The 19,669-nt window shown below is 38.2% G+C and overlaps 1 protein-coding gene across 5 annotated transcripts in view; it reads left to right on the top strand.

The window, feature by feature from the left end:
- The window catches only part of DHRSX (dehydrogenase/reductase X-linked), a 218,515-nt gene that overhangs the window by 83,394 nt on the left and 115,452 nt on the right, over positions 1–19,669 (top strand). For all 5 annotated transcript variants that reach the window (XM_071548368.1, XM_071548350.1, XM_071548342.1 and 2 more), the window contains one exon: positions 8,162–8,230. In XM_071548368.1, coding sequence (XP_071404469.1) covers positions 8,162–8,230 — 69 coding nt within the window. The remainder of the gene's footprint in view (positions 1–8,161; positions 8,231–19,669) is intronic.

Raw genomic sequence — 19,669 nt, 5'->3', positions numbered from 1 at the left:
GCCTATTAAAAGTGGGTGATGATTTCTTTTTTCTGGAGTAAGCATTAAGAAAACACTTGCAGATTGCTTCATCATTGTCATTCTGTTCAGGTTCTAGCATATCAGTACACTGTAATTAGGGTTATGAAAAACTCTACTTACAGTACTGTCTGTTATTTATGCACTATACATGTGCACACAGCCACACACAGCCTTCTGAATATGTAAGAATTTTGTCAAACACTTTAGTCCCCAATTTTTGTTTGAAAACTGTCACATCCTGTCTTTAAAATTACTTTTTTTCCTTTCAATAACTGGCAGTGGTTTAATACTGCTTGTTTATGAACTCATTGCAGCATTCCTTGGTACATTTGAAACTATTAATAAAATACTGACAAACGTCTAAAAAGATGCTTAGAACACAAGAATTCTCTTTTGGGCATTAATATGAAGTAGAACTCAATCAACTGTACAGGTGTATTACACAGTAAAATACTTAGATTGACTGAGCTCAGCCATCAGAACAATGAGAGAGATTTGGCTTGATATGGTTTGTTTGGATTTCTAGAAACCTTAAAGCAAAATTCTCAAGGTTATTCAGGACACTACACAGCCCAAAGGTTAAGTACAAATGCCATTGCATTCATACAATAACTTTGCATGTTATGACAGAACATAAGACATAAAGGTTTATTTTCTTAATAGAGAGAGTGTTATCCCTGGTATTCAACAAGGATGTGCGTTAGAACCCACACTTTCAACATACAATTTTAGAGGAGGAGCAAATAGTGAAGGGACAAGTCCTTCCAATTGTATTAAATTATTCAGGGTAATAAAGACCATGGATGTGTGAGGAGTTAAAGGAAGACTGTAAGAAACTGAGTGTTAAAAAAGACATGTGCAACCTTAACTTCAGAAAAAGAAATGACGCATTCTGCATCGACCATCATCACTGTGAGGGTCGATCTTGTGTTCAACATAGATCATTCTATGAAACTCAGGGGTGCTCAATAGCTTGTAAAAACCAAAATAAATATTAGAAATTGTTAGAAAAAGAACAAACAAAACAGACAACAGGAGTTGATTCAACTGTAGGAATCCTTTGTGGGCCAGAACCTTAAATGTTATGTTGAGTTTTGATCTGCCTATTTCAAAATGGGTAGTGTAAAAGTTTAAAGGATTTGGAGGAAAACAAACTTATCAGAGTTATGGAAAGGCATCCTTATGAGGAGCAACTAAACGGGCTTGAAGTCTTCAATCTGTTCACTGTCTCTGAAGAAGTATGCAAAATGAGCAGCTAAAAAGAGTGCTTATGATAGTACAGAGATTAGTACATACTCAGTATGAATATAGTACTATCCAACAGAAAAAAACATAAACCAGTCTAAAACAAGCCACTGTGATTAAAATCAAAATGCCTCAGAAGCATAAAAGTATTTCTGGACTAGTGTCTGCTGCATAGGCCCTTAAATCATCCTTGCTATAGGAGAAGTGTAAGGTGAGCAAATACAAGTATTGGGCAGGAAGGACATTGTGCATAGTCCAGTGAATGTGATATTTTTTTATACTGGAAAAAAATCAGACATTTTAAAAAATGCAGAGTTAAATGTTTTGATGAATTTTGGAAGAGTTAGTGCATTTTTTCTAGGCATTTGCTTAATTTATTCATTAAGCATTTATTAAATGCTTTGAAGTATTCAACAACTGTGTGAATTAATTTAATCTTGGCTTTCAAAAGCTTTTGGTAAGGTTCATGCTGAAGGATTTTAAAGTGGCTGGCTTGTCTTGAGATAAGAGAAAGATCTCTGGTAGATTAGTAATGGCTTAGGAGGCAGAGAACAATATTGAGAAATGATTTGTCAGCTTTGGACAGGAGCAAGGCCCCATAGACATATGTTCAGTACATTTATAAATGATAGATACAGAACACAGGGTGAACAGTGAGATGATGCATTTTGCATAAATGTGTTTAGGACATTCAAATTAATTTGAGTATGGATAATTAAGAGATTTGAGCTCCTGACATCTGAGGGGAAGCTGAGAAAGCTGTATTCAGCCTGAAGAGGGGAGAAGGTTCAGGAGGACCGTTTTCATGTGCATAAATACCTAAAGGGGAAAAAAAGCCTTTTTTTTTTTTAAATGTTGAGAGTGGTCAAACACTGGTACAGGCTACCTAAAGAGGCTGTGAAGTCTCCATTCCTGGAAATACTCAAGACCTGTATGGACATGGTCCTGGACTACCAGCTGTAGCAGGGGTGGAACTGGACGGTGTCCAGAGATGCCTTATGAAATCTTAACTACTGTGAAGAATGGGGAATAATCTCCCAATAGTGAATGACTGGGTTATGAAGGGATGGATAAATACAGAGTGTTAGTAAATGTGAATACTGCATATGAGGAAAAACAGCCACACCTATGAATTTACAAGAATAGGATCTAAATTAACTACAGGACTCAAAAAGTTAAATAAATATTGTGATTTACTGTTGTAAGCTCTCTGTATAACACCATCGATACTTAATGCCAGTCATAAAGGCAAATAAAATTGTATAACTCAGCAGGAAAGAGGAAGAAAACGGGACAGGAAGCGTCCCTCTTCTTCTGTAGAAACCATTAGTTCATCCTGTTGTGCATACTCAAAAGAAGTCTTGTTCAACTGGAAAAATTTCAAGAGTGACGGGGAGCAGTATTGAAATGGCTTTGTACAAGGTGGGGCACAGAACAAAAGTTCCTTTGCTTCCAAACAGATGACTGAGGTGTGTTATCATGCAATTATGAGTGGTATAGAAAGTAAACGAGAAGTGGTCATTCCCTGTCATATTGTACACAAAGTAGAGAGCATCCAACAAAATAAAACAACAAATAAAGCAGCTTCTACTGAAGTAGAACCTTTTGAATGTAATTAAATGTGTCATTAAATCACAGAGCCTTGTCCCAGAAACCTTTGGCAGTCAAGCACTTGAATGAATTCAACGTGCAATTAGGTGAAGTAGTGGAGGAGTTCATTGAGAGACTACGTGCGACTTTTGAGTCAGGAAATCCCTGAAACTTCTTGCTTCTGGGAGGATGTACTGGAAAATACCACTCCTAGACTTAATGCTGTCAATTACATCTTCTCCTTAAGCACCTGCTTAAGGTTATTGTTGGAAACAGGGCACTTGTTTAGATGTATTTTTGTTTGATAAGCAGGGTCGTTCTTAACTTCTCATTGGAACAGGTGGGTTGCTGAAACCTGGGGCAAGAATGAGGATTTCTTTTCTCTTTGCAAACCAACATTCTCTCGCTCAGTTTTTCTTGTTTTCTTAAAGGAACACTTACAACAATATTTTTACCTTTCTTGTCTGAAAGGCATGTATTTAATTGTAACTACTGTATGGCTAACTGGATGACAAAAGCCTTGTGCTATCTCTAGATATAAGGAAGGTTTCTGTCACTTTTTTTTTTTTTTTGTGGTCACATCCTTACACTTGCCTTAAATGTTTTACAGTTGAGACACAAGATCTGTGTTCCTTTTTACTGAAGATGTTAGAAATTCCTTTAAAAACCTGCTTTATAATTGTACTGAGTTCAAATTTTTCATCCTCAGAGATTTTTGGGGGCAGTCATTCCTCTCTCTTAGTCGTGTGCTATTTGTTGTGCACACTTGTAAATTCACAATCCTAACACCAGCTGATAGGATTTTGTTTTTCTTTTGAGGCGCTGGGTGCCCGCATAAGTCCTGTCTTCAGGCTCGCACTCCAGTGAAATCAATTCCCCTCCAATCATAATTAAGGATTTATGCTACTCTGAAGAGGCACCTTAATTCAAATTTCCATTTGGAAACTTTTTTATATTCTGTTGCACAAAGACACGTAACCATCACCCTTTGCAACTCCTTAATCAGATGGCATGCACTTATACAGAATTATTACTGTACCACCAAGCTTTTCCTGGTAATGCACATATACATTAGAGTTTATGGGCACCACTTCTAAATTTTGGTTCCTTGATTCAGCAGTGTAGAGAGGGGAGGGCCATAGGGCTTGCCGAAAGCCCTGTAAAGTTATTCATTGTTTCAAGGATTAACTGATACATAATTATGGCTACATAAGTCAAGGGATGAGTGTTTATCTGAGGTTCCCCAGGCACTGGTGAATGACGGGGTTGCACTTGCCAGCAGCTGGAATGCATGGGCAGAGCTGGGGGCTCCCCCTTGCCTCCCCTCCTGGGGTTCACTGCAGTGGGTTTGTCGCAGGCTGAGGAGTGCCCTGGTACTCAGGGCGGCTCCCAGGTTCCAAGCTGGAGGGGTTGGATCTTTCTCCGGACAACCACTTGCTGGTTGGTTTGCATCTTCTTGGTATTGATCTGAAAAAGTTTTATTTGTCTTCATTTTTGTGTTGAAAGCCAACAAATTTTTCCCCTGACAACTTAGGTGAGCGAGGGCTTTTTGAATTTATTGTTTTATTCTCTCCAGGCAACTGTAAGCTTTAGAGCCTCTATCATTGGTCATAGACTTTTAAATTTCTTTATAATGCCCTGCAGTACATTCCCTTGAAACATCAATATTTCAGATTCCAAGTTTTGCAAAACATGAGTTGGAAAGACTCTTGCTTTATCAGGATCAATTTTGTACATAAATTCAGTGTGTGAGTAGCAATTATTCTTTTGGAGAGATATTCACATTCAAAGAAATTAAAAAGAATATTATAAAGAATAGATATAGATGTATCAGAATCTTCAACTAGCAATAGTGTGTTCTTAGCCCATGCTAGGTTTCTGTGAGCTGTGCTTTTTCTAGCTTTATTCAGACTGAGAAATTTCTATGATAGTTCTTTTAAAATCCCTGAAATAACTTTCAGAGTTAGGATCTACTTAAGTGATTAAGATGACAGAGCCTGACATTTAGGATAAGATCCAAAGCCTATTGCTGCTGCTAAGAATTTTTCTATGTACTTCTCTAGTGGCTTTGTATCAATGTGTTTTGACTTGTGGTGTTTGTGTACGTGAATGTTGAAGAGTAATTTTTTTTTACTAAAAATTGTATTTAAATATACTTTTTTTTTTAAGACAAGTTTCAGTATTTTGCTAACGTTTAGATTTTTTTATCCCTTGGAAATGACATCTGATTTTATACAGGTGGATGCATTTAGAATAAATTTATTTTATGTTATTAGTTTCTATTCTGTGGGGACTAAGTGGAAGAAAAACATCAGATAGGGCTCTGAACAGCTTGTGTAAAGAGGTCTTGAGACAACTATATCTATTTTGAGCTCCAATAGACACTTTAAATTAGCATGAAAAGCAAGATTATTACAGTTTTGGGTACTTTGATGATCTAAGCTCCCAAAATGATGAATTCCTTTTTCTCAAAAAATTTGTTGCGATTCCCTCACTGCATAAAATACCTGACCTGTCTTCCCTGTCTTACTCTTGCCTCCAAACCACTTGAATTCAGAGTAGGCAGATCTTATGCTACAGACGATATAGCACTTAAAATGGATAAATTTGGGTATGTGGAACATATGAAAATTATGGTGACTCATTGAAAAAAAATTCAGACAGAGAATTATTTTGTGTACCACAAAGTTTTTTAAAGAATCACTGTAAGTATGCTACTGAGGACCCAAACCATCTGACAGTGGTAAGAATTTGATCCTTATTTAGTAAACCATCCTCCTCCTCAGTTTAGGGTGCTGTACACCTGTACAGTGCTCTTGAAGGTTGTGCTCTTTAGTGACCCAACTTCATGAAGAAAATGCAAATTAGTTTTAATTTTTCCCAACCTGAAGCTGATTGTGTTAGCTTGGTGGCTTAAAATGTTGGGAGTTTGTGGTTTTTCATTTGTTTGTTTGTTTTGTTTTAATTTTGAATAATTAATGTAGCACTTAAAAGCAGGTTGATCTTTTCATGACTGCCACTCACTTTGCACAGGGTGTCCCAGAAGGATGTGCTAGAAGAGATACAGTGTGACAGTGCAATATTCCTTTCCTCTCCCACCCATCCTTGGCAAGGGGGTGCTGATCTCCTTAACTCAAAGCATAGTTTATCCTCCCAGTTTTGTGGTATCTTTTTGATAGATGTGTTCGAACTTTTTGAAGGATTTTGGTCATTTGTTCAGTGACTTTATTCTTTGCTACAGGATTTTATTTGAAAGAAGGATTTCAAAAGCCTCTATTACAGTGGCAGTTTTCACTGAGGCTAATTCAATTTTCTGGTACTACAGCCTCCAGTATCTGGTTTTCAAACTCTTTGTTGAATCAGGCTGCAAACAGACATCTGATGTGACTGTTTAGTGAAGTAATTTTTTTTCCAGTGGTCTAGAGTGAAAAATATGCAAATATGAATAAAATGATCTCATTTGGAAGGTGCTGAGCTTTAATGAATAACCATTTATATAACACCAAAATAAAGCAAATTAAAATTTGTTGTGAACACAAGCTCTTTTAAAAGAACAAATTAAGTGAACATACTGAGAGTTAAATGAAGACACTGGAGGCTTTAATAAGCCAGATCTCTGTGTGAGGGGTGCTGAATGAAAGAGCAATCAGTTAAAACCTTCACAGAATTGGCACAAAAATATTTTTATTTCTAGTATAACTCTATCCAGCATAATAACACATTGAAATCCTACTTTTGTACATCACTTGAGGTGGAACAGTGAGGAAAATTGATCGCTTTCCCATAAGCCTTGTGCACAGATTTCCCCAGAAATGGCAGTTTCACTGGAGGATTTGCTTGTTGATGCTGCATCTGTATATGGAAATTAACATCAAACCGAATGTTTTTCTTCTGTACAAGTCAGATGGTTTAAAAGAGAAAAAAACAGCAAGAACAAAATTTTTCAAATATCTGCTTTGTTTTTTGTTTTTTTTTTTTTTCTTTCTTAGTCAGTCTGAGTAATATAATCCCATAGTTAATGGAATTTATGGAGAAGAGTTGTAGAGCTGTATGACTAGTTTTCAGGTGAGAATTATTTTCTCTCTAGTATCTGGAATACTAAATGTATTTACTTTGGCTAAATTTATGTAAATGCTGAGTTTTCTTGTATATAATGAAAAAAAAGTTGCGTTTCAAATCCTTGTTTATTACTGCAGAAGCAGAAATTAAGCACCATCCTCAAAAGGATGCAGTAGCTCCTCAAAACAGTTGGGTTGTCCCAAAAATCTCCATTCAGTTCTCTGAGCCTTCAGCTAGTGCAAGCAATGGATGACACATGCTCTGTCTCAAAGGGCTTACTCCCACTTTTTTTAACACATTCTCTGTGAGATGACATGACTTAGTTTAATAGCACTATAAAGCATGTTGTAACATCTGAGAGTAAGTACGAGCACGTACCAGCTAATGTGAACAGGAAGTTGAACCAGGTGACCTCCTGAGGTCCCTTCCAACTGCATCTTATTCTGTGACACTGTGACAGGGAGGACTGGACACTTGCAGAGTGGCACAAGATAAAAGAAACCATGTAGAAACTAAGGCAGAGGTTTACATAATCAGGAAAACAAGAAGGCAAATTCATAAAATTCATAAGGGATATCAGTATTTTTATCCAATTTAGATAAACAATACGTATTTTGATGTTTCTTGTTATGGAAAGTGTTTGTTGCTGGATAAGTTGAATGTTAAACTTAATTTAACTTGTATTATCAAGCACAATATTTTGTTTGCACTTGTGTTTTTTCCTTTGATATAAGTTGTTATAAAAAAATTGCCAAATATCAGACAATTATTAACCACCCTCCTATGCTGAATGGCACAAAAGACATTTTATGCTTAACCACAGTACAGCTTTTTCTAAGTATTTGGGCCAGGGTAGTGAGGACTTTCCTCCAAATGTGGAAGTCTATATTTTGGAAAAAGAGAAAGGGGAAGTCTGCTCTAACCTGTAGTGAACCTTTTGCAGAATCTGGATGTGATACAATTCACTTGACTCACAGATGCACATCTCAAATCTACTAGTCCAGACAGCAAATGGTCCTATTTTATATGAATAAATGAGATAAAGAGGCAGAACTCGCGTGAACGGCCGTGCATTTGTACAGCCCTCTTCAAAAACCTCAGTTGCCTGACAGTAACAAAGCACACCTTTTCACCTAAAGCTTCATACTGGTTTTACACTGTGGTTAGCACTTCACAGTGACATGCTTATATTCACACTCCTTAAGTTGATTGCATTACTGATTTTTTATTTTCTGTATTTTGACAGCTGGAAACAGTGAAAATGAGGGCCAAAAAGCGGTGAGGAAAATAAAAGAAGAAACTTTGTCTGGAAAAGGTACCGTACTATATCCTTTTCTTTAATAAACTTTTTTTTCTTCTCTTTTTGCTGCCATTTCCTTTTATTTGAGGTCTCCTTGTTTATTGTTAAACTTTTTTCTTTGTGGCACTGAAACAGGTTGGCCAGAGAAGTTGTGGGTGCCCCATCCCTGGAATTGTTCAAAGCCAGACTGGGTGGGTCTCTGAGCAACCTGGTCTAGTGGAAGGTGTTCCTGCCCACGGCAGAGGAGTTGAAACTATGTGGGTTTTAAGGTGCCTTCCAACCCAACCTATTCTGTGGTTCTATGTATCTAATTCCTAAAGTAAATCTGACTTGGGTAAAATGAATATGTTTTAAACAGTGTTTTCAGCTTTGTTTGAGTTCTCTACTGTTTGTCATTGTAAAAGGGCTGCCTACAAGTTACAGTCTGCCTGCATGTGTGTCCGGGCAAAACGATTTCATAGCTGGGCAACAGTTCTGAATACCAGTAGTTTTTGCTAAGGTGAGAATGAGAGCAGGTAAGACTGTGTATGTTCTTTTCATTGCTGGTTTCGCCTCCTATTATATAATCTCACTAAAAAGTGAGTTTTTAGGAGGTAATTGGTTTGTAAAGAACAAGGCTGTTTGATTGAGTTATTTGATACATGCTGAGAGCTTATAATCCTTCATGGACTAAATCAATTTTTTCTTAAAAATAAATGGACCTTTCATATCAAGCCAAAATTCCTATGCTTTTGTGGTTCTTCCGTTGTTTTATCTGATGAGCAATCATGTTTGTGGAGGCATAAGGAGAGCATAGCTTTATAACTATGAGAAAAGGCATGTTGCACACTATTTGCTGTGTGATTACAATTTGCAATTTATGATGGAGGTTAGTGCATCTCATATTTTTGTCTCATGGTTTCACTGGGTGTAGTTCCTAGTAGTGTAAGATGATTCACTCCTGCCACTTTGATGTATCATTTCTTGGCAAAATAATAGGGCAGTGTTGCTAATCCACCCTATTTAGGATCTTCATGGCCTCTCCTAAGATGTGATTCTGTTTTTGTGCCTCTAATAATTACTGTTATGATGATCAAAATGCATTTAATTATTGTGTTAAAAACCCCTTTCATTAAGATTTATCTTTTGGCTTAAATAAATGTGCATCCCTCATAGCCCGGGGGTACATGTATGCTAGTTTAAAACATAATAAATTAAGGCATAGTTAGAAGGATCATGAAAGGAAAAAGGTAATTATTACATCATTAAAATCATTAAGTTACTGTACAGATACAAAAACCAGTTGGAATTAATTACATCACATGACTTGTATGAAGCTGAATAAACCAGAATCTGTCTTATTTTCTCCCATCTGTGTGATCATGGGCTTTTCTAGCACCCTAATCTTTCTTGATTTTTCTGACAGCTAAAAGGTCAGCTAAAGCCCTCAGTCAGAGGGCTGTTAAGACACAGATGTCAGTTTGAGGAAGCTGAAAATGTACCTGAAGTTAACTGAAGTTGTTCCTCATTGTAATTATTACAACTGAGGCTTTAGTAATCTCAAGTCCTGGTAGATTTGGCCTAAAAAAAAACCTGGAAGAGTATTGCTTTTTCAGAGTTCCTCACTGATTGAGGGGAAGTGCAATATCCTGTACCAAAGACTTGTGTGAGACTGAGTGCCACTCCTGTTATACTGTTTATCAATGAATTTGCACTTTGCTTTGTAATGGGATGTGTGTGCAGATACTGTGACCAAGACTGGGCTGTGCAAACATATCACCTTTTCAAAAGCTGCAGTTCAAGATTGGTTTAGTCACTACATAAAAAACATTATGAGTTATCTTGACCCTTTCCCCATGCTTTTTCTTTGAGCATTTTTCATGTAAAAACACAGCTTTACAAAAATTGTTCCCATCTGGAATTTCAGACTCTTGAAGGAGAACTTCTCAAAATGGTATTGCTGGGCAGCCAGCATGGTCAAGCACTGGGACAGCATAGCTCTCCTTTTATATGGACAAACAACGGGAGTGGATGCCATTAGTTTGTTATGCAGATCTCAGATGTCTAAGAACAAAGAAAATCTCCTTGCTTTTAAGCAAGTTAGACAGCAGAAGTGAGCAAGAGACCTTGTCCTCTCCTTGTTGCCTGGCTGAGCCATACATAGCACAAACATCTCCAGAGACAGCTCTGAGAAAGTGCCAGATTTATTGAGTGCAAGTAATTACAGTGTTTTTAAGGCACTGTCATCCTTCTATGTTTTGGCCTACTGTCTGTCTGGGGCTTTGTCTGATATCTATGGGTAAGTAGCTTTATTTGACATAATCTACACTTACTTCAATTACAAGTGAGATTCAAAGCATGTAAATAAGTGATTCCTATGAAATAGCTGATGAGCAGTAATGTGCTAACAGTTTCAGTGGAGGATAAAGGATAGTAATAAAAAGGCTGTCTGCAGAGGTGATGTTATTTTTTTTTGTAGAAGCATACCAAGATCTGAAAAAAAGGACTGACAACATTTCTGAATACAGAAAGGCAGAAAGTCTGGTTTCCGGTGCTGGAGGTGTTGAAAGCAGAGCCAATGCCAAAAGATAGTAGAGTATTGGAGAGGAAAGGAGTTGCAGCCATTCACCTAGGAAGCAGCAATGCTAAAGGACATAGAAAATCTAAGCAATATATCACACCACCTCTCCCTACCACCCATCCTCTCCCATGACACTACACCAGAAACCTCCTTGGTTCCTCTCCCTGGTGATTCCAGACTGTTTAGGTATCCTTCTTGGTTTTTTGAGTTTCTGTGCCGAGTAACCTATTGCTAAATGTAAAGAGTGAGGAAGTACATGAGCAGTTGAGTGGAAATGAATAAGCTACAGGTCCTTTGGGCATGATAGACCCAGTTCGCTTGACCATTAGAAAGCCCTCAGATACCCAGAACAAACCAGAAGCAGTGCTGCATTGTCATTAAAATTCTCACATGGACACTTATTTCCAAAAGACCAAGGGCAACAGATTGTACACTCTGAATCATAAAGCTGGGAGAAGCCGGAATGATGTGAGCATTTATCTTACTTCCATTTGTTTAATTGGGAACTTGTGTTGTTAATAGTAGCAATTATATGGCTGGGAAAATCATTGATGGCTAGGGATTGCCACAGAGATTTGGGTAAGTCTCTGTAATTTGCATATAGGGTGTGTCTGTGTTAGTGTGGTCTCTAGTTAGTTCAGGAGAGTGCTTTTCAGGCAACCCTCAATTGCTGCCTGCTTGCTGAGCACCAATTTACACCAGGAAGGACACTGTAGGTCCTGATGAGGATTCCTTTGGACACCTGGGAGATGAGTTGCAGCAATAAGAGCATTAGTGCATAGGAGAGCACACTTAGAGTTTATCTGAACTAAGCATTCCACTGACCTGTAGCAGTGTCTATTTCAAGTCCTCAGAACAAAATGAACTCTTGAGATGGACTTCAATTGATCCAAACCCCTTGTAAATGTAACCGTAACTTCAGTTACCAATCATGAACGAACTTCAACGAGTTGTGGAAATGGGAGGTTTCTGTGATAAACTCAATTCTCAATGATACTAGAAAAGACTCTTTCCACTTACATAATAGAGTGTATCTACTGACTCAGTTACCCTCAGTTTATGTCTCTGCAAGTGAAAGCTGGTTTTAGCCTGATGATTACAAACATACAAATGTTGGAAACTAATATATAAACATGAATGAAAGCTTCATTCATTCCAGCATAGGTTTACGAATGCCAATGGAATCAGCAATTAGCAAAATTTTATGCATAAGTATCACTCAGCACAGTACCAAGGGAAGGCTCTCACAACTGCAGTTTAGGAGCTGGAGTTGCAACTAGACTCCAAGCAGAAAAAAATTAAAAGTTAGTGAGAAAACAGGGTGTAAAAGTTACAGTAAGTATAACTTATAGTAAGTATAACTCAGGCTTCAAAAGGAGAAGCCTGAGTTTAATCTCACCCAACATTTTTGTGGCAATTCAAATAAAACCACAATTGTAAAACTACGTGCTAAATCCATGGCATTCATGAGACTTCCATTTGAAGTCAGGTGAGAAAGGAAGAAGAGACTTTCTCCCTCAGAGTCAGAGGAATGCAGAGGTTAGCACAGTGGCAACCAAATTGTGTCATTTACAGTCTGACCCACATCAAGACAGCGTGGGCCAAGCGGTAGGATGAATTGCCTTAAAAGCAATTCATGTGCATTTAACAAGCCTGGGTTTTTTATCCAGAGCTTTCTCTTGGGATGTTTGTGCTGTATGTGGCTCAGCCAGGGAATAAGGAGATGATAAGGTCTCTTGCTCCCTATAATCTGCTAATAAGTAAGGAGATTTTCCTTGTTATTAATCTGAGATTGAAGAATTTACCTGACAGAAGAATGGTTAATCTAGCCGATACATAGCAAGCGTAACTACAGAATAACTCATGGGTAGTTTCTCCAGCAATGCTTTCTGCACCATTTTTAACATAACAGTCCATCTTTTTCCACTCTGTACCAGACCGTTTATTGTTAACTTTCTCTACCGGTTACATGAAGTCAGCTGCTGGAAGTTCCTGAATTTTCAAACTTTTATATTTGTTGGTAGTATTCTCAGCCCATGAGCAAGAGTTCTGTATGCCAGTTCAACAAAGACTGATACTGTGTTAGTATGTGCAAAAATGTCACCCATGACTTTTTCTTTGACATGGCCTGTCAAAGACATCATTATGGAAGTGCTCATTCAACCAGTCAAAAATAGTATAAAATATTTATAGCTGAGACATATCTTCTGTAAGTGTGCATAAGCATGCATGAGTTTATGCTTGCTTGTGTCAGATTTACTTTTCATGGTATAGTTTTGAGTTGTAAAATTGTACCATCCTGGGATTGTGGCTAGACATAATGTGGCTACTTTGTCCTTTCTACCACAGCCTGCTATTGGAATATCCTTTCTCTACCACTACTGATACTGAAAAACTGGTAGGATTGGTTTAAAGAGTTTCCTAGCAATAACAGTGCAGTTTCCATCTACATGTTTTCTTTTTTCATTGCAGTACCTTATCTCCAGTACTTAGCTTTGGCAGGTCAAGGACTGTCCTCAGTTAAAGTTGTACAGCTGAATGCCAGGCTTATGAAGACATCTTGAAAGACAGGGTGGTGATATGAATGAGGAGTAAAGAAGTCTCGATCTTACAGTATGCCACTTTGCAGGACCCTGTGTGGAACTGCAGAGCTTTTCTGCTTTGTCACTTGATGACAAGTGTAAGAGCCTTGCCTAAGCATTAAGATTTCTTTTCCTTCCCTTCCCTTCCATATATCAAATATATTAAAGCCATAAGAAAATATCTGAATCTTGAAAAGTACTGGATATGTTAATCTGTTTGTGGCTGGACCCTCCACATGAACAACGAGCAGAAGACCCTTCACTAGAGTACAAGAATGTAATGCAGGGACTGATACAATTTCTCTGTGCTCGTAACAATTATGTTCCTTATCCAGTAAAGCTAGTGACTTTTTGCTCCATATTAAGCAGGTAAAATTTTAATCCACAGAAAGGTATCTCCAGAACCCTCTGATAAAATCATTTAGGTGGAAAGTTTCCCAATTGTCCTGCTTTTCTGTTTGTCTTACATTTTATTTTGATGCAAAAACATGATTGAATTAAGTCTGCTTGTTTATGCCTTCCTTAGTTCTCCTTTTGACTCGCAGTACAACTCAATACAAGATTTTCCCCCACAGTTCTTACAGACATATAGAACAGTAGAGAATCCTCTGTTTTTTTTGGGCTTCTTAAAACACCTTTGAAATTGAGTTGTCATGTTCCCAGTGTGGCAAATCAGAAATTAAGAGGGATATGAATGTGGTTCACACAGCTGAAGATGAGTTGCAGATCTGGATAGTGAGATAAAGTCTCTCAAATATAAAATGTATTCATAATGCAGGCACAAGATCTGCCTGTTGGTTTCCTGAATTCCCATTTCCATTGGTAATGTGAAACCCATTTCATTAACAGGCTCTGCCACTAGGAAACATGATTTTCTCATATTTAAATTATCTCTAATTGAAACTTAGAGCCAAAGAAGTGCACAGGTGTAGCTGTAGGCAGAATAACAAAGTCCTGTCAGACGTCTTGAAATTATTTTCTGACTGTAAATCACCAAAGCTTTGTGTGACTAATGGGACTGAAGCTCTGAGGTTAGGATTTTGCTGATTGTGCTGCCCCAGTGAAGGCAACCTGCAGAAAGGGAGTTTCAAAATTAAATTGCCTCTTCAAGGCTGGAAAAAGCTTCCATTCATCCTTTTACAGGATTTTGATTCTCTTGTAGAGCCATGATGTGGAGCAGTGACTGGGTAAAGGTGCTCCTGCGTTCGACACCTCCCTTAATATTCCATTATTTTTCTCTCTTGAGCAGTAGTTGCAGGCAGGGTGAGCTATTTCCAGACCTTGTCTGTTCCCAAGAAAATTGCCAGCAAATACTGAAAGACAAAGCCAAGAAAAAGCAATTTGTTTTCTCTCTGGAATGCTTTCATGTCTCTGTTCCAAGATCTACTTTCTATAGTCCTTGTTTATGTGGGTTACATGTAGGGTTTTAGAAGTTAATTTTTTTTAACAAGTAGAATATTTTCTGTGGAAATGCCATTGGCTTCTGCTCTGGAGATCCAGCTGCCAGGAGCATGGTGAACTTGTGGTCTGAAGTAAACATGGAAAACAGCCTATATTTGAAGTTCTTATGGGCTGTGTGAGCAACCTTCTGGAGTGAGCTGCATGTGAAATGACAGCCTCTGGTCAACCAGAGTGTGAGGGCAGTGCTGGTCTTTTCTTGTCAACTCCATCCTTGCAGCAGTACAGCAAGGCTCCAGAGAGGTCAGAGCCAGAGAGGAGTCTCTGCATCTCTGAAGGACCAACAGCACTATGTCCATGCTTAATTTGTAATTCAAGGGCTATTTTTCAATGGCAGAGAATTGAAGCTCTGAACAGATGTCCCAGTTCTTAAATAAGTTATGAGCCAGGCTTTTCTCAGCAGTGCCCAGTGATGGGACCAGAGGCAATGGGCACATCCTGAAATGCAAGAAATACCTTCTAAAAATATGAAAACTCCTTTTCTTTCTTAGCATAAGGGCTTTTGGATATTGGAACAGTTTGCCCAGAGAGTTTGTAGGCTCTCCATATTGGGAGATATTTGAAAGCCATCTGGACACAACCCTGGGCAACCACTTCCAGGTGGCCTAGTACAAGCAGAGGCTGGGACTGGACAATCTCCAGAGCTGCTTTCCAGCCTTAGCCATTCTGTAACTCTATGAGTCTAGGAAATTTTTGCAGCCAAACCCACATGAAACCCTGTCTGCTTCATGTGTCCAGCCCTGTCTACAAGTACTGTAGCATATACAGATTACAGAACTTCAAGATATTTAAGAAATTCTATCAGTGTTCATATAGTGTTGATATTAGACTCTTAGGAACAGAGGGCTGTAAGAATAGCAATACTTTGACCATAATGCAGTCTTAGGAAGCAGGTATTTGAAAGGAACTTTGAAGCAGTGTAAAAAAAACCCGACTGTGCAAGTAAAAAACCTGTTCTGTGGAAACAGAGGGAAGGAGTGTAGAAATACTGATGCTGGCTGTAATAACCTGTGTGAAAAGACCAGGAAATATTACCCATGACTCTGAAACGGCTTCCCTTCTTGTTTGTTTGTTTTGTTGGGGTTTTTTTCTATGCAGGGCATAGACTTCTTATTTTAAGACTTAAATTTTAAAATCTAAGTTTCAAATGAAATATGTTCAAGATTACATGACACGTGACATCTGTGCCACATTTTCACCATCTGAATGGAAATTAGCTTGCTCACGTGCACTTCAGAACCCTTCTCAGCCTATTTCAAGGCTTGCAGGAGATGTGTAATGCCAGCATTTTAAATAATCTTTCTGAGTACTTGGTGCTTGAAAATCTTGCTTGTAAGAAGAAAAACAAATATTCCTAAGGAGACTATACTCCTCAATTAAGCAAAATATCTAACATGAGAATCATTATGTGCCTTGTAATCATGTTTCAATTTGGATTTCTGTTCTTATATTGAGGTATTGTTTCTGGACCAGGTGATGTGAACTGTTACCAGAACCTGATCAATTTCCCCAAGATAATGGTCAGCTGTGTGTTATTCCTTATTTAGTCTTCACCTTATGTCTGCCACTGACTTCTCTTATCAAGATTACTGTTGACTTCAGGCTGCTTGGCAGGAGTAGCTCTTTACAACTGATGGACTTGAGGAAGCAAAATAAATCAAATCATCTTTCCGACATTTATTTTGACCTAGTTGAAAAGTAATCCTTGACAGTATTTTACCTCTCAAGCATGAAAAATGTGTGGACCTGTGGTGGGAGAGAGATCTCTGTGGCTCTGGGCAAGATTTGCTGTTGTTTTGTGTTTCCTTTCATTTTAATCCAATCTCAATTATGCTCACACACTTGTGCTTTTTTGAAAAATAATTTACAGCAACGAAACATCCTGGAATGTGGATCTCATTTTAATGACATGGTGTCTCTACTTCTTTCTCTTTAGAAATTTGATGATATATCAGAGAAAAAAAAAAATATGTGTACTGGAGGAAAGGAAAAATAATACAAGGAGAAAATCAATTTCTCCTTTTAAAAACTCTGTCATGGCAGTTGGGGGTTTCTGATCTGGAGGCTTGTGAAAAGTTCATTTCCCAGCCTAAAATACTGCAGGCTTTTTCCTAGCTTATAATTTACTATTGGAAATTAGTCCATGCGAAAATCCCATGGCCCTAATTGGAACAATTATTTGTGAAGACAGACTTTTTCCAAGAGATATGTCTGCTTTAAAGGGATTGTTTATTTGCAAAAGAGAAACACTTTTTCACTCATGTCTGCAAAACAAAACAGAGAAAATGTAGAATGCCCGTAGAAAACATTTAATAGAAAAGTGGTACTTTGTGGTCAGGCCAATCCAGATCAATGGCTTTTCATCCCAACATGATCTGTGTTTCGTATGTCCAGACTACTGTACAGTCTTTGTTTTAGAATCTAGACACTAAAATCTTCTTGAATTAATAAGCTGCTGATCAATGCTTTGTGTTAATTTTCAAATGCACACTATAAATGATCTTTTTTTCCTAAGAAGAGAATTTTGGAAAGATTTTGTTTAAAACAAGATTTTTTTTTAAACTGAGACAAAATGAAAGTGTCCTATGGAAATCACTTCTTTTGTGTGAATCTGAGCCTACTTTCCTGTAATTTGTTTGGGCTTTTTTTTGCTTTGAGATGATGCAAAGTTAAATGCTCTGTCCCAGGCTAAATGAAGCCTTCAAATGGGATTTCCCTCAAGACTTTGCTTCTGACTGTAGAAGGCAAAGCATATCTCCAATGCCATGAAGACCTTATACTTTGAAACCATTTGTCATAGATAAAAGAGGGAGATATCAAAAAATGTGCTTATTTGGGACAAAACAAGGCTGATATTCTGAGCAGTTCTGAGAATCTTAGTCGGCCTCTTCCTCCAGTTAAGGTGATCTCAAATGTTTGACTGAAGATTGCTCTTAGAAGAGATATGAAACAAGTTTTTAGTCTGGAATTATAATCTTGTTTTTCCCTTAACAACTACCAGTGATACATAACTACATTGTGTTTTCCCCTCCTGATGTGCTTTCAGTTGGTCCTGCAGACAGAACAGAGTATAAATTTGTTTGTTTGGGGTTGTATGTTTGTTTGTTTATTTTTTTAATTTGTTTTAATTGCACCTCTAGAAACATGCTAGTCACAAAGCAGGATCAGCAGAATAAAATAAAATATTTGCCTTTGTTTGTTGCAATGCGCTCAGTTGGTTAAAACTTGGTTGTAATAATGCCAAGGTCATGGGTTCAATCCTCTGAGTGGGCCATTGACTTAAGAGTTTGACTTGATGATCCTTGTGGGTCCATCCCAACTCAGAATAGTCTGTGATTCTGTAATATCCAATTATCTGCCAAATGGTGACTTTTTGTATGTATGTGAAGTTCATGTTGATACATTTGCTCTAACCAATCTGGCTGCATATAAAGTCTGAATAAATCTTTAATTTCAAGTAAGAACTATGATGTAATTGAGGGTATAATTCTGCCAGTCCCCTCAAGAGTCTTGGGTGAGGAGAGCATGTGGCGTACACTGCGTGCTGCCAGAGGGAGGGCATCAGAGAATAGCAGCTTACACTTGCTTTGTAGGGCAAAGCAGAGCTGCCTGGACTTCTTCATCTCAGGACAGTCAAAAGTAGAGCATTTAGGCCCATTTATTGGACAGCATTTGGGCCCCAAGATGCATTAAGAACCCAGTAACTCTGCTGGGTACCCCTGACTAATCTGGCAGCATGTGTCTATGGAGATGGGCAGGACAGTGTGGTGACAGAAGCTTTGGGGGTCCAACTGCAGCTGAGCTGAGAGGCCCTTCAGCCTCTTAGAGCTTAGAGGTCTGCCTCCCACCTCCTTGTGGGCAGGCTGTCCAGGTGGTAGCCTGGGGCAGAGCCTGGGGGCTCAGCCTTGTGCTGAGGGTGCATAGTCTTTAGGAGGAGTCTGTGATACGGATCTTACCTAGTCATTTTTTCTGTTTAGGTGACAAAGAATTCATCAGGTGATGTAAACTCCTGGCACCAAAGTTAGCTTCCTGAGGATAGTCCAGAAATACCATTCTTAGGCTGTGCGAAAATCTAGCACACATATCCTTAGTCTCTTAAATGTAGTTTTGCCTTTTTTTTCAAAGATAAAATTTTGAAATTAAGCCATACTTTTGTGCTTCCAAAGTGTTTGCATGGGGGTTATTTTTCAGAAGCTGGATGCAAAAAGACTAATCCTTCATTTCAGCTGGAAGAGCATTGTTACCCACAGGCACCAAGTTTAGGGATTTGTAAGGCAGCAGAATGAAGACAGAACGGGGGATTTAATTAATTTTCTTCAGCCTATGGTAAGAAGCAGGTGCTCTGAGAAGTCTGGGTCCAGTGCAGCATGGTGATTGGTGTCAGACAGTTGTGTAAGGAGTGGGTGGAGGCTGAAAGGAAACAGCTGTTATGGGTCCCTGCCCACTGTCTGCCCTCTGCAGCCTGGTGAGGGATGGACCTAGGCAGTGCTCGCCCTGCTGCCTGGCTTCCTGGGCCCTTTGCACAAGCTGCCATTGCAGCCACTTAGAGAGATCTTTTAAAACACATCATCTTCTGATAAAAGTTAATGCTGTTTTTTCTTCAGTTTCTTTTTACCACCAGGTGAGACTATATGTCACTGATAATATAAGGAGAATTCAGTCTCAGAGGGCTGATATAAATTTTTGCTACCATCACTAAACTATACTTTGATTTGAAAAAATAGATTTTTTATTGATCCTTTTTTTAGATAATATGAAAATTTCTCCTTTTTTTTTCTTTTAGTGGTTAATTTGAGATTTTGCAGATTAATTTCATGTGAGATTGTTTTAAATATAGTTTATTCTTTGACTTAA

The sequence above is a fragment of the Pithys albifrons genome, chromosome 1 (genome assembly GCF_047495875.1).
Source record: "Pithys albifrons albifrons isolate INPA30051 chromosome 1, PitAlb_v1, whole genome shotgun sequence".
NCBI classification, from domain to species: domain Eukaryota; kingdom Metazoa; phylum Chordata; class Aves; order Passeriformes; family Thamnophilidae; genus Pithys; species Pithys albifrons.
This window is presented reverse-complemented; position numbering and strand designations above follow the sequence as displayed.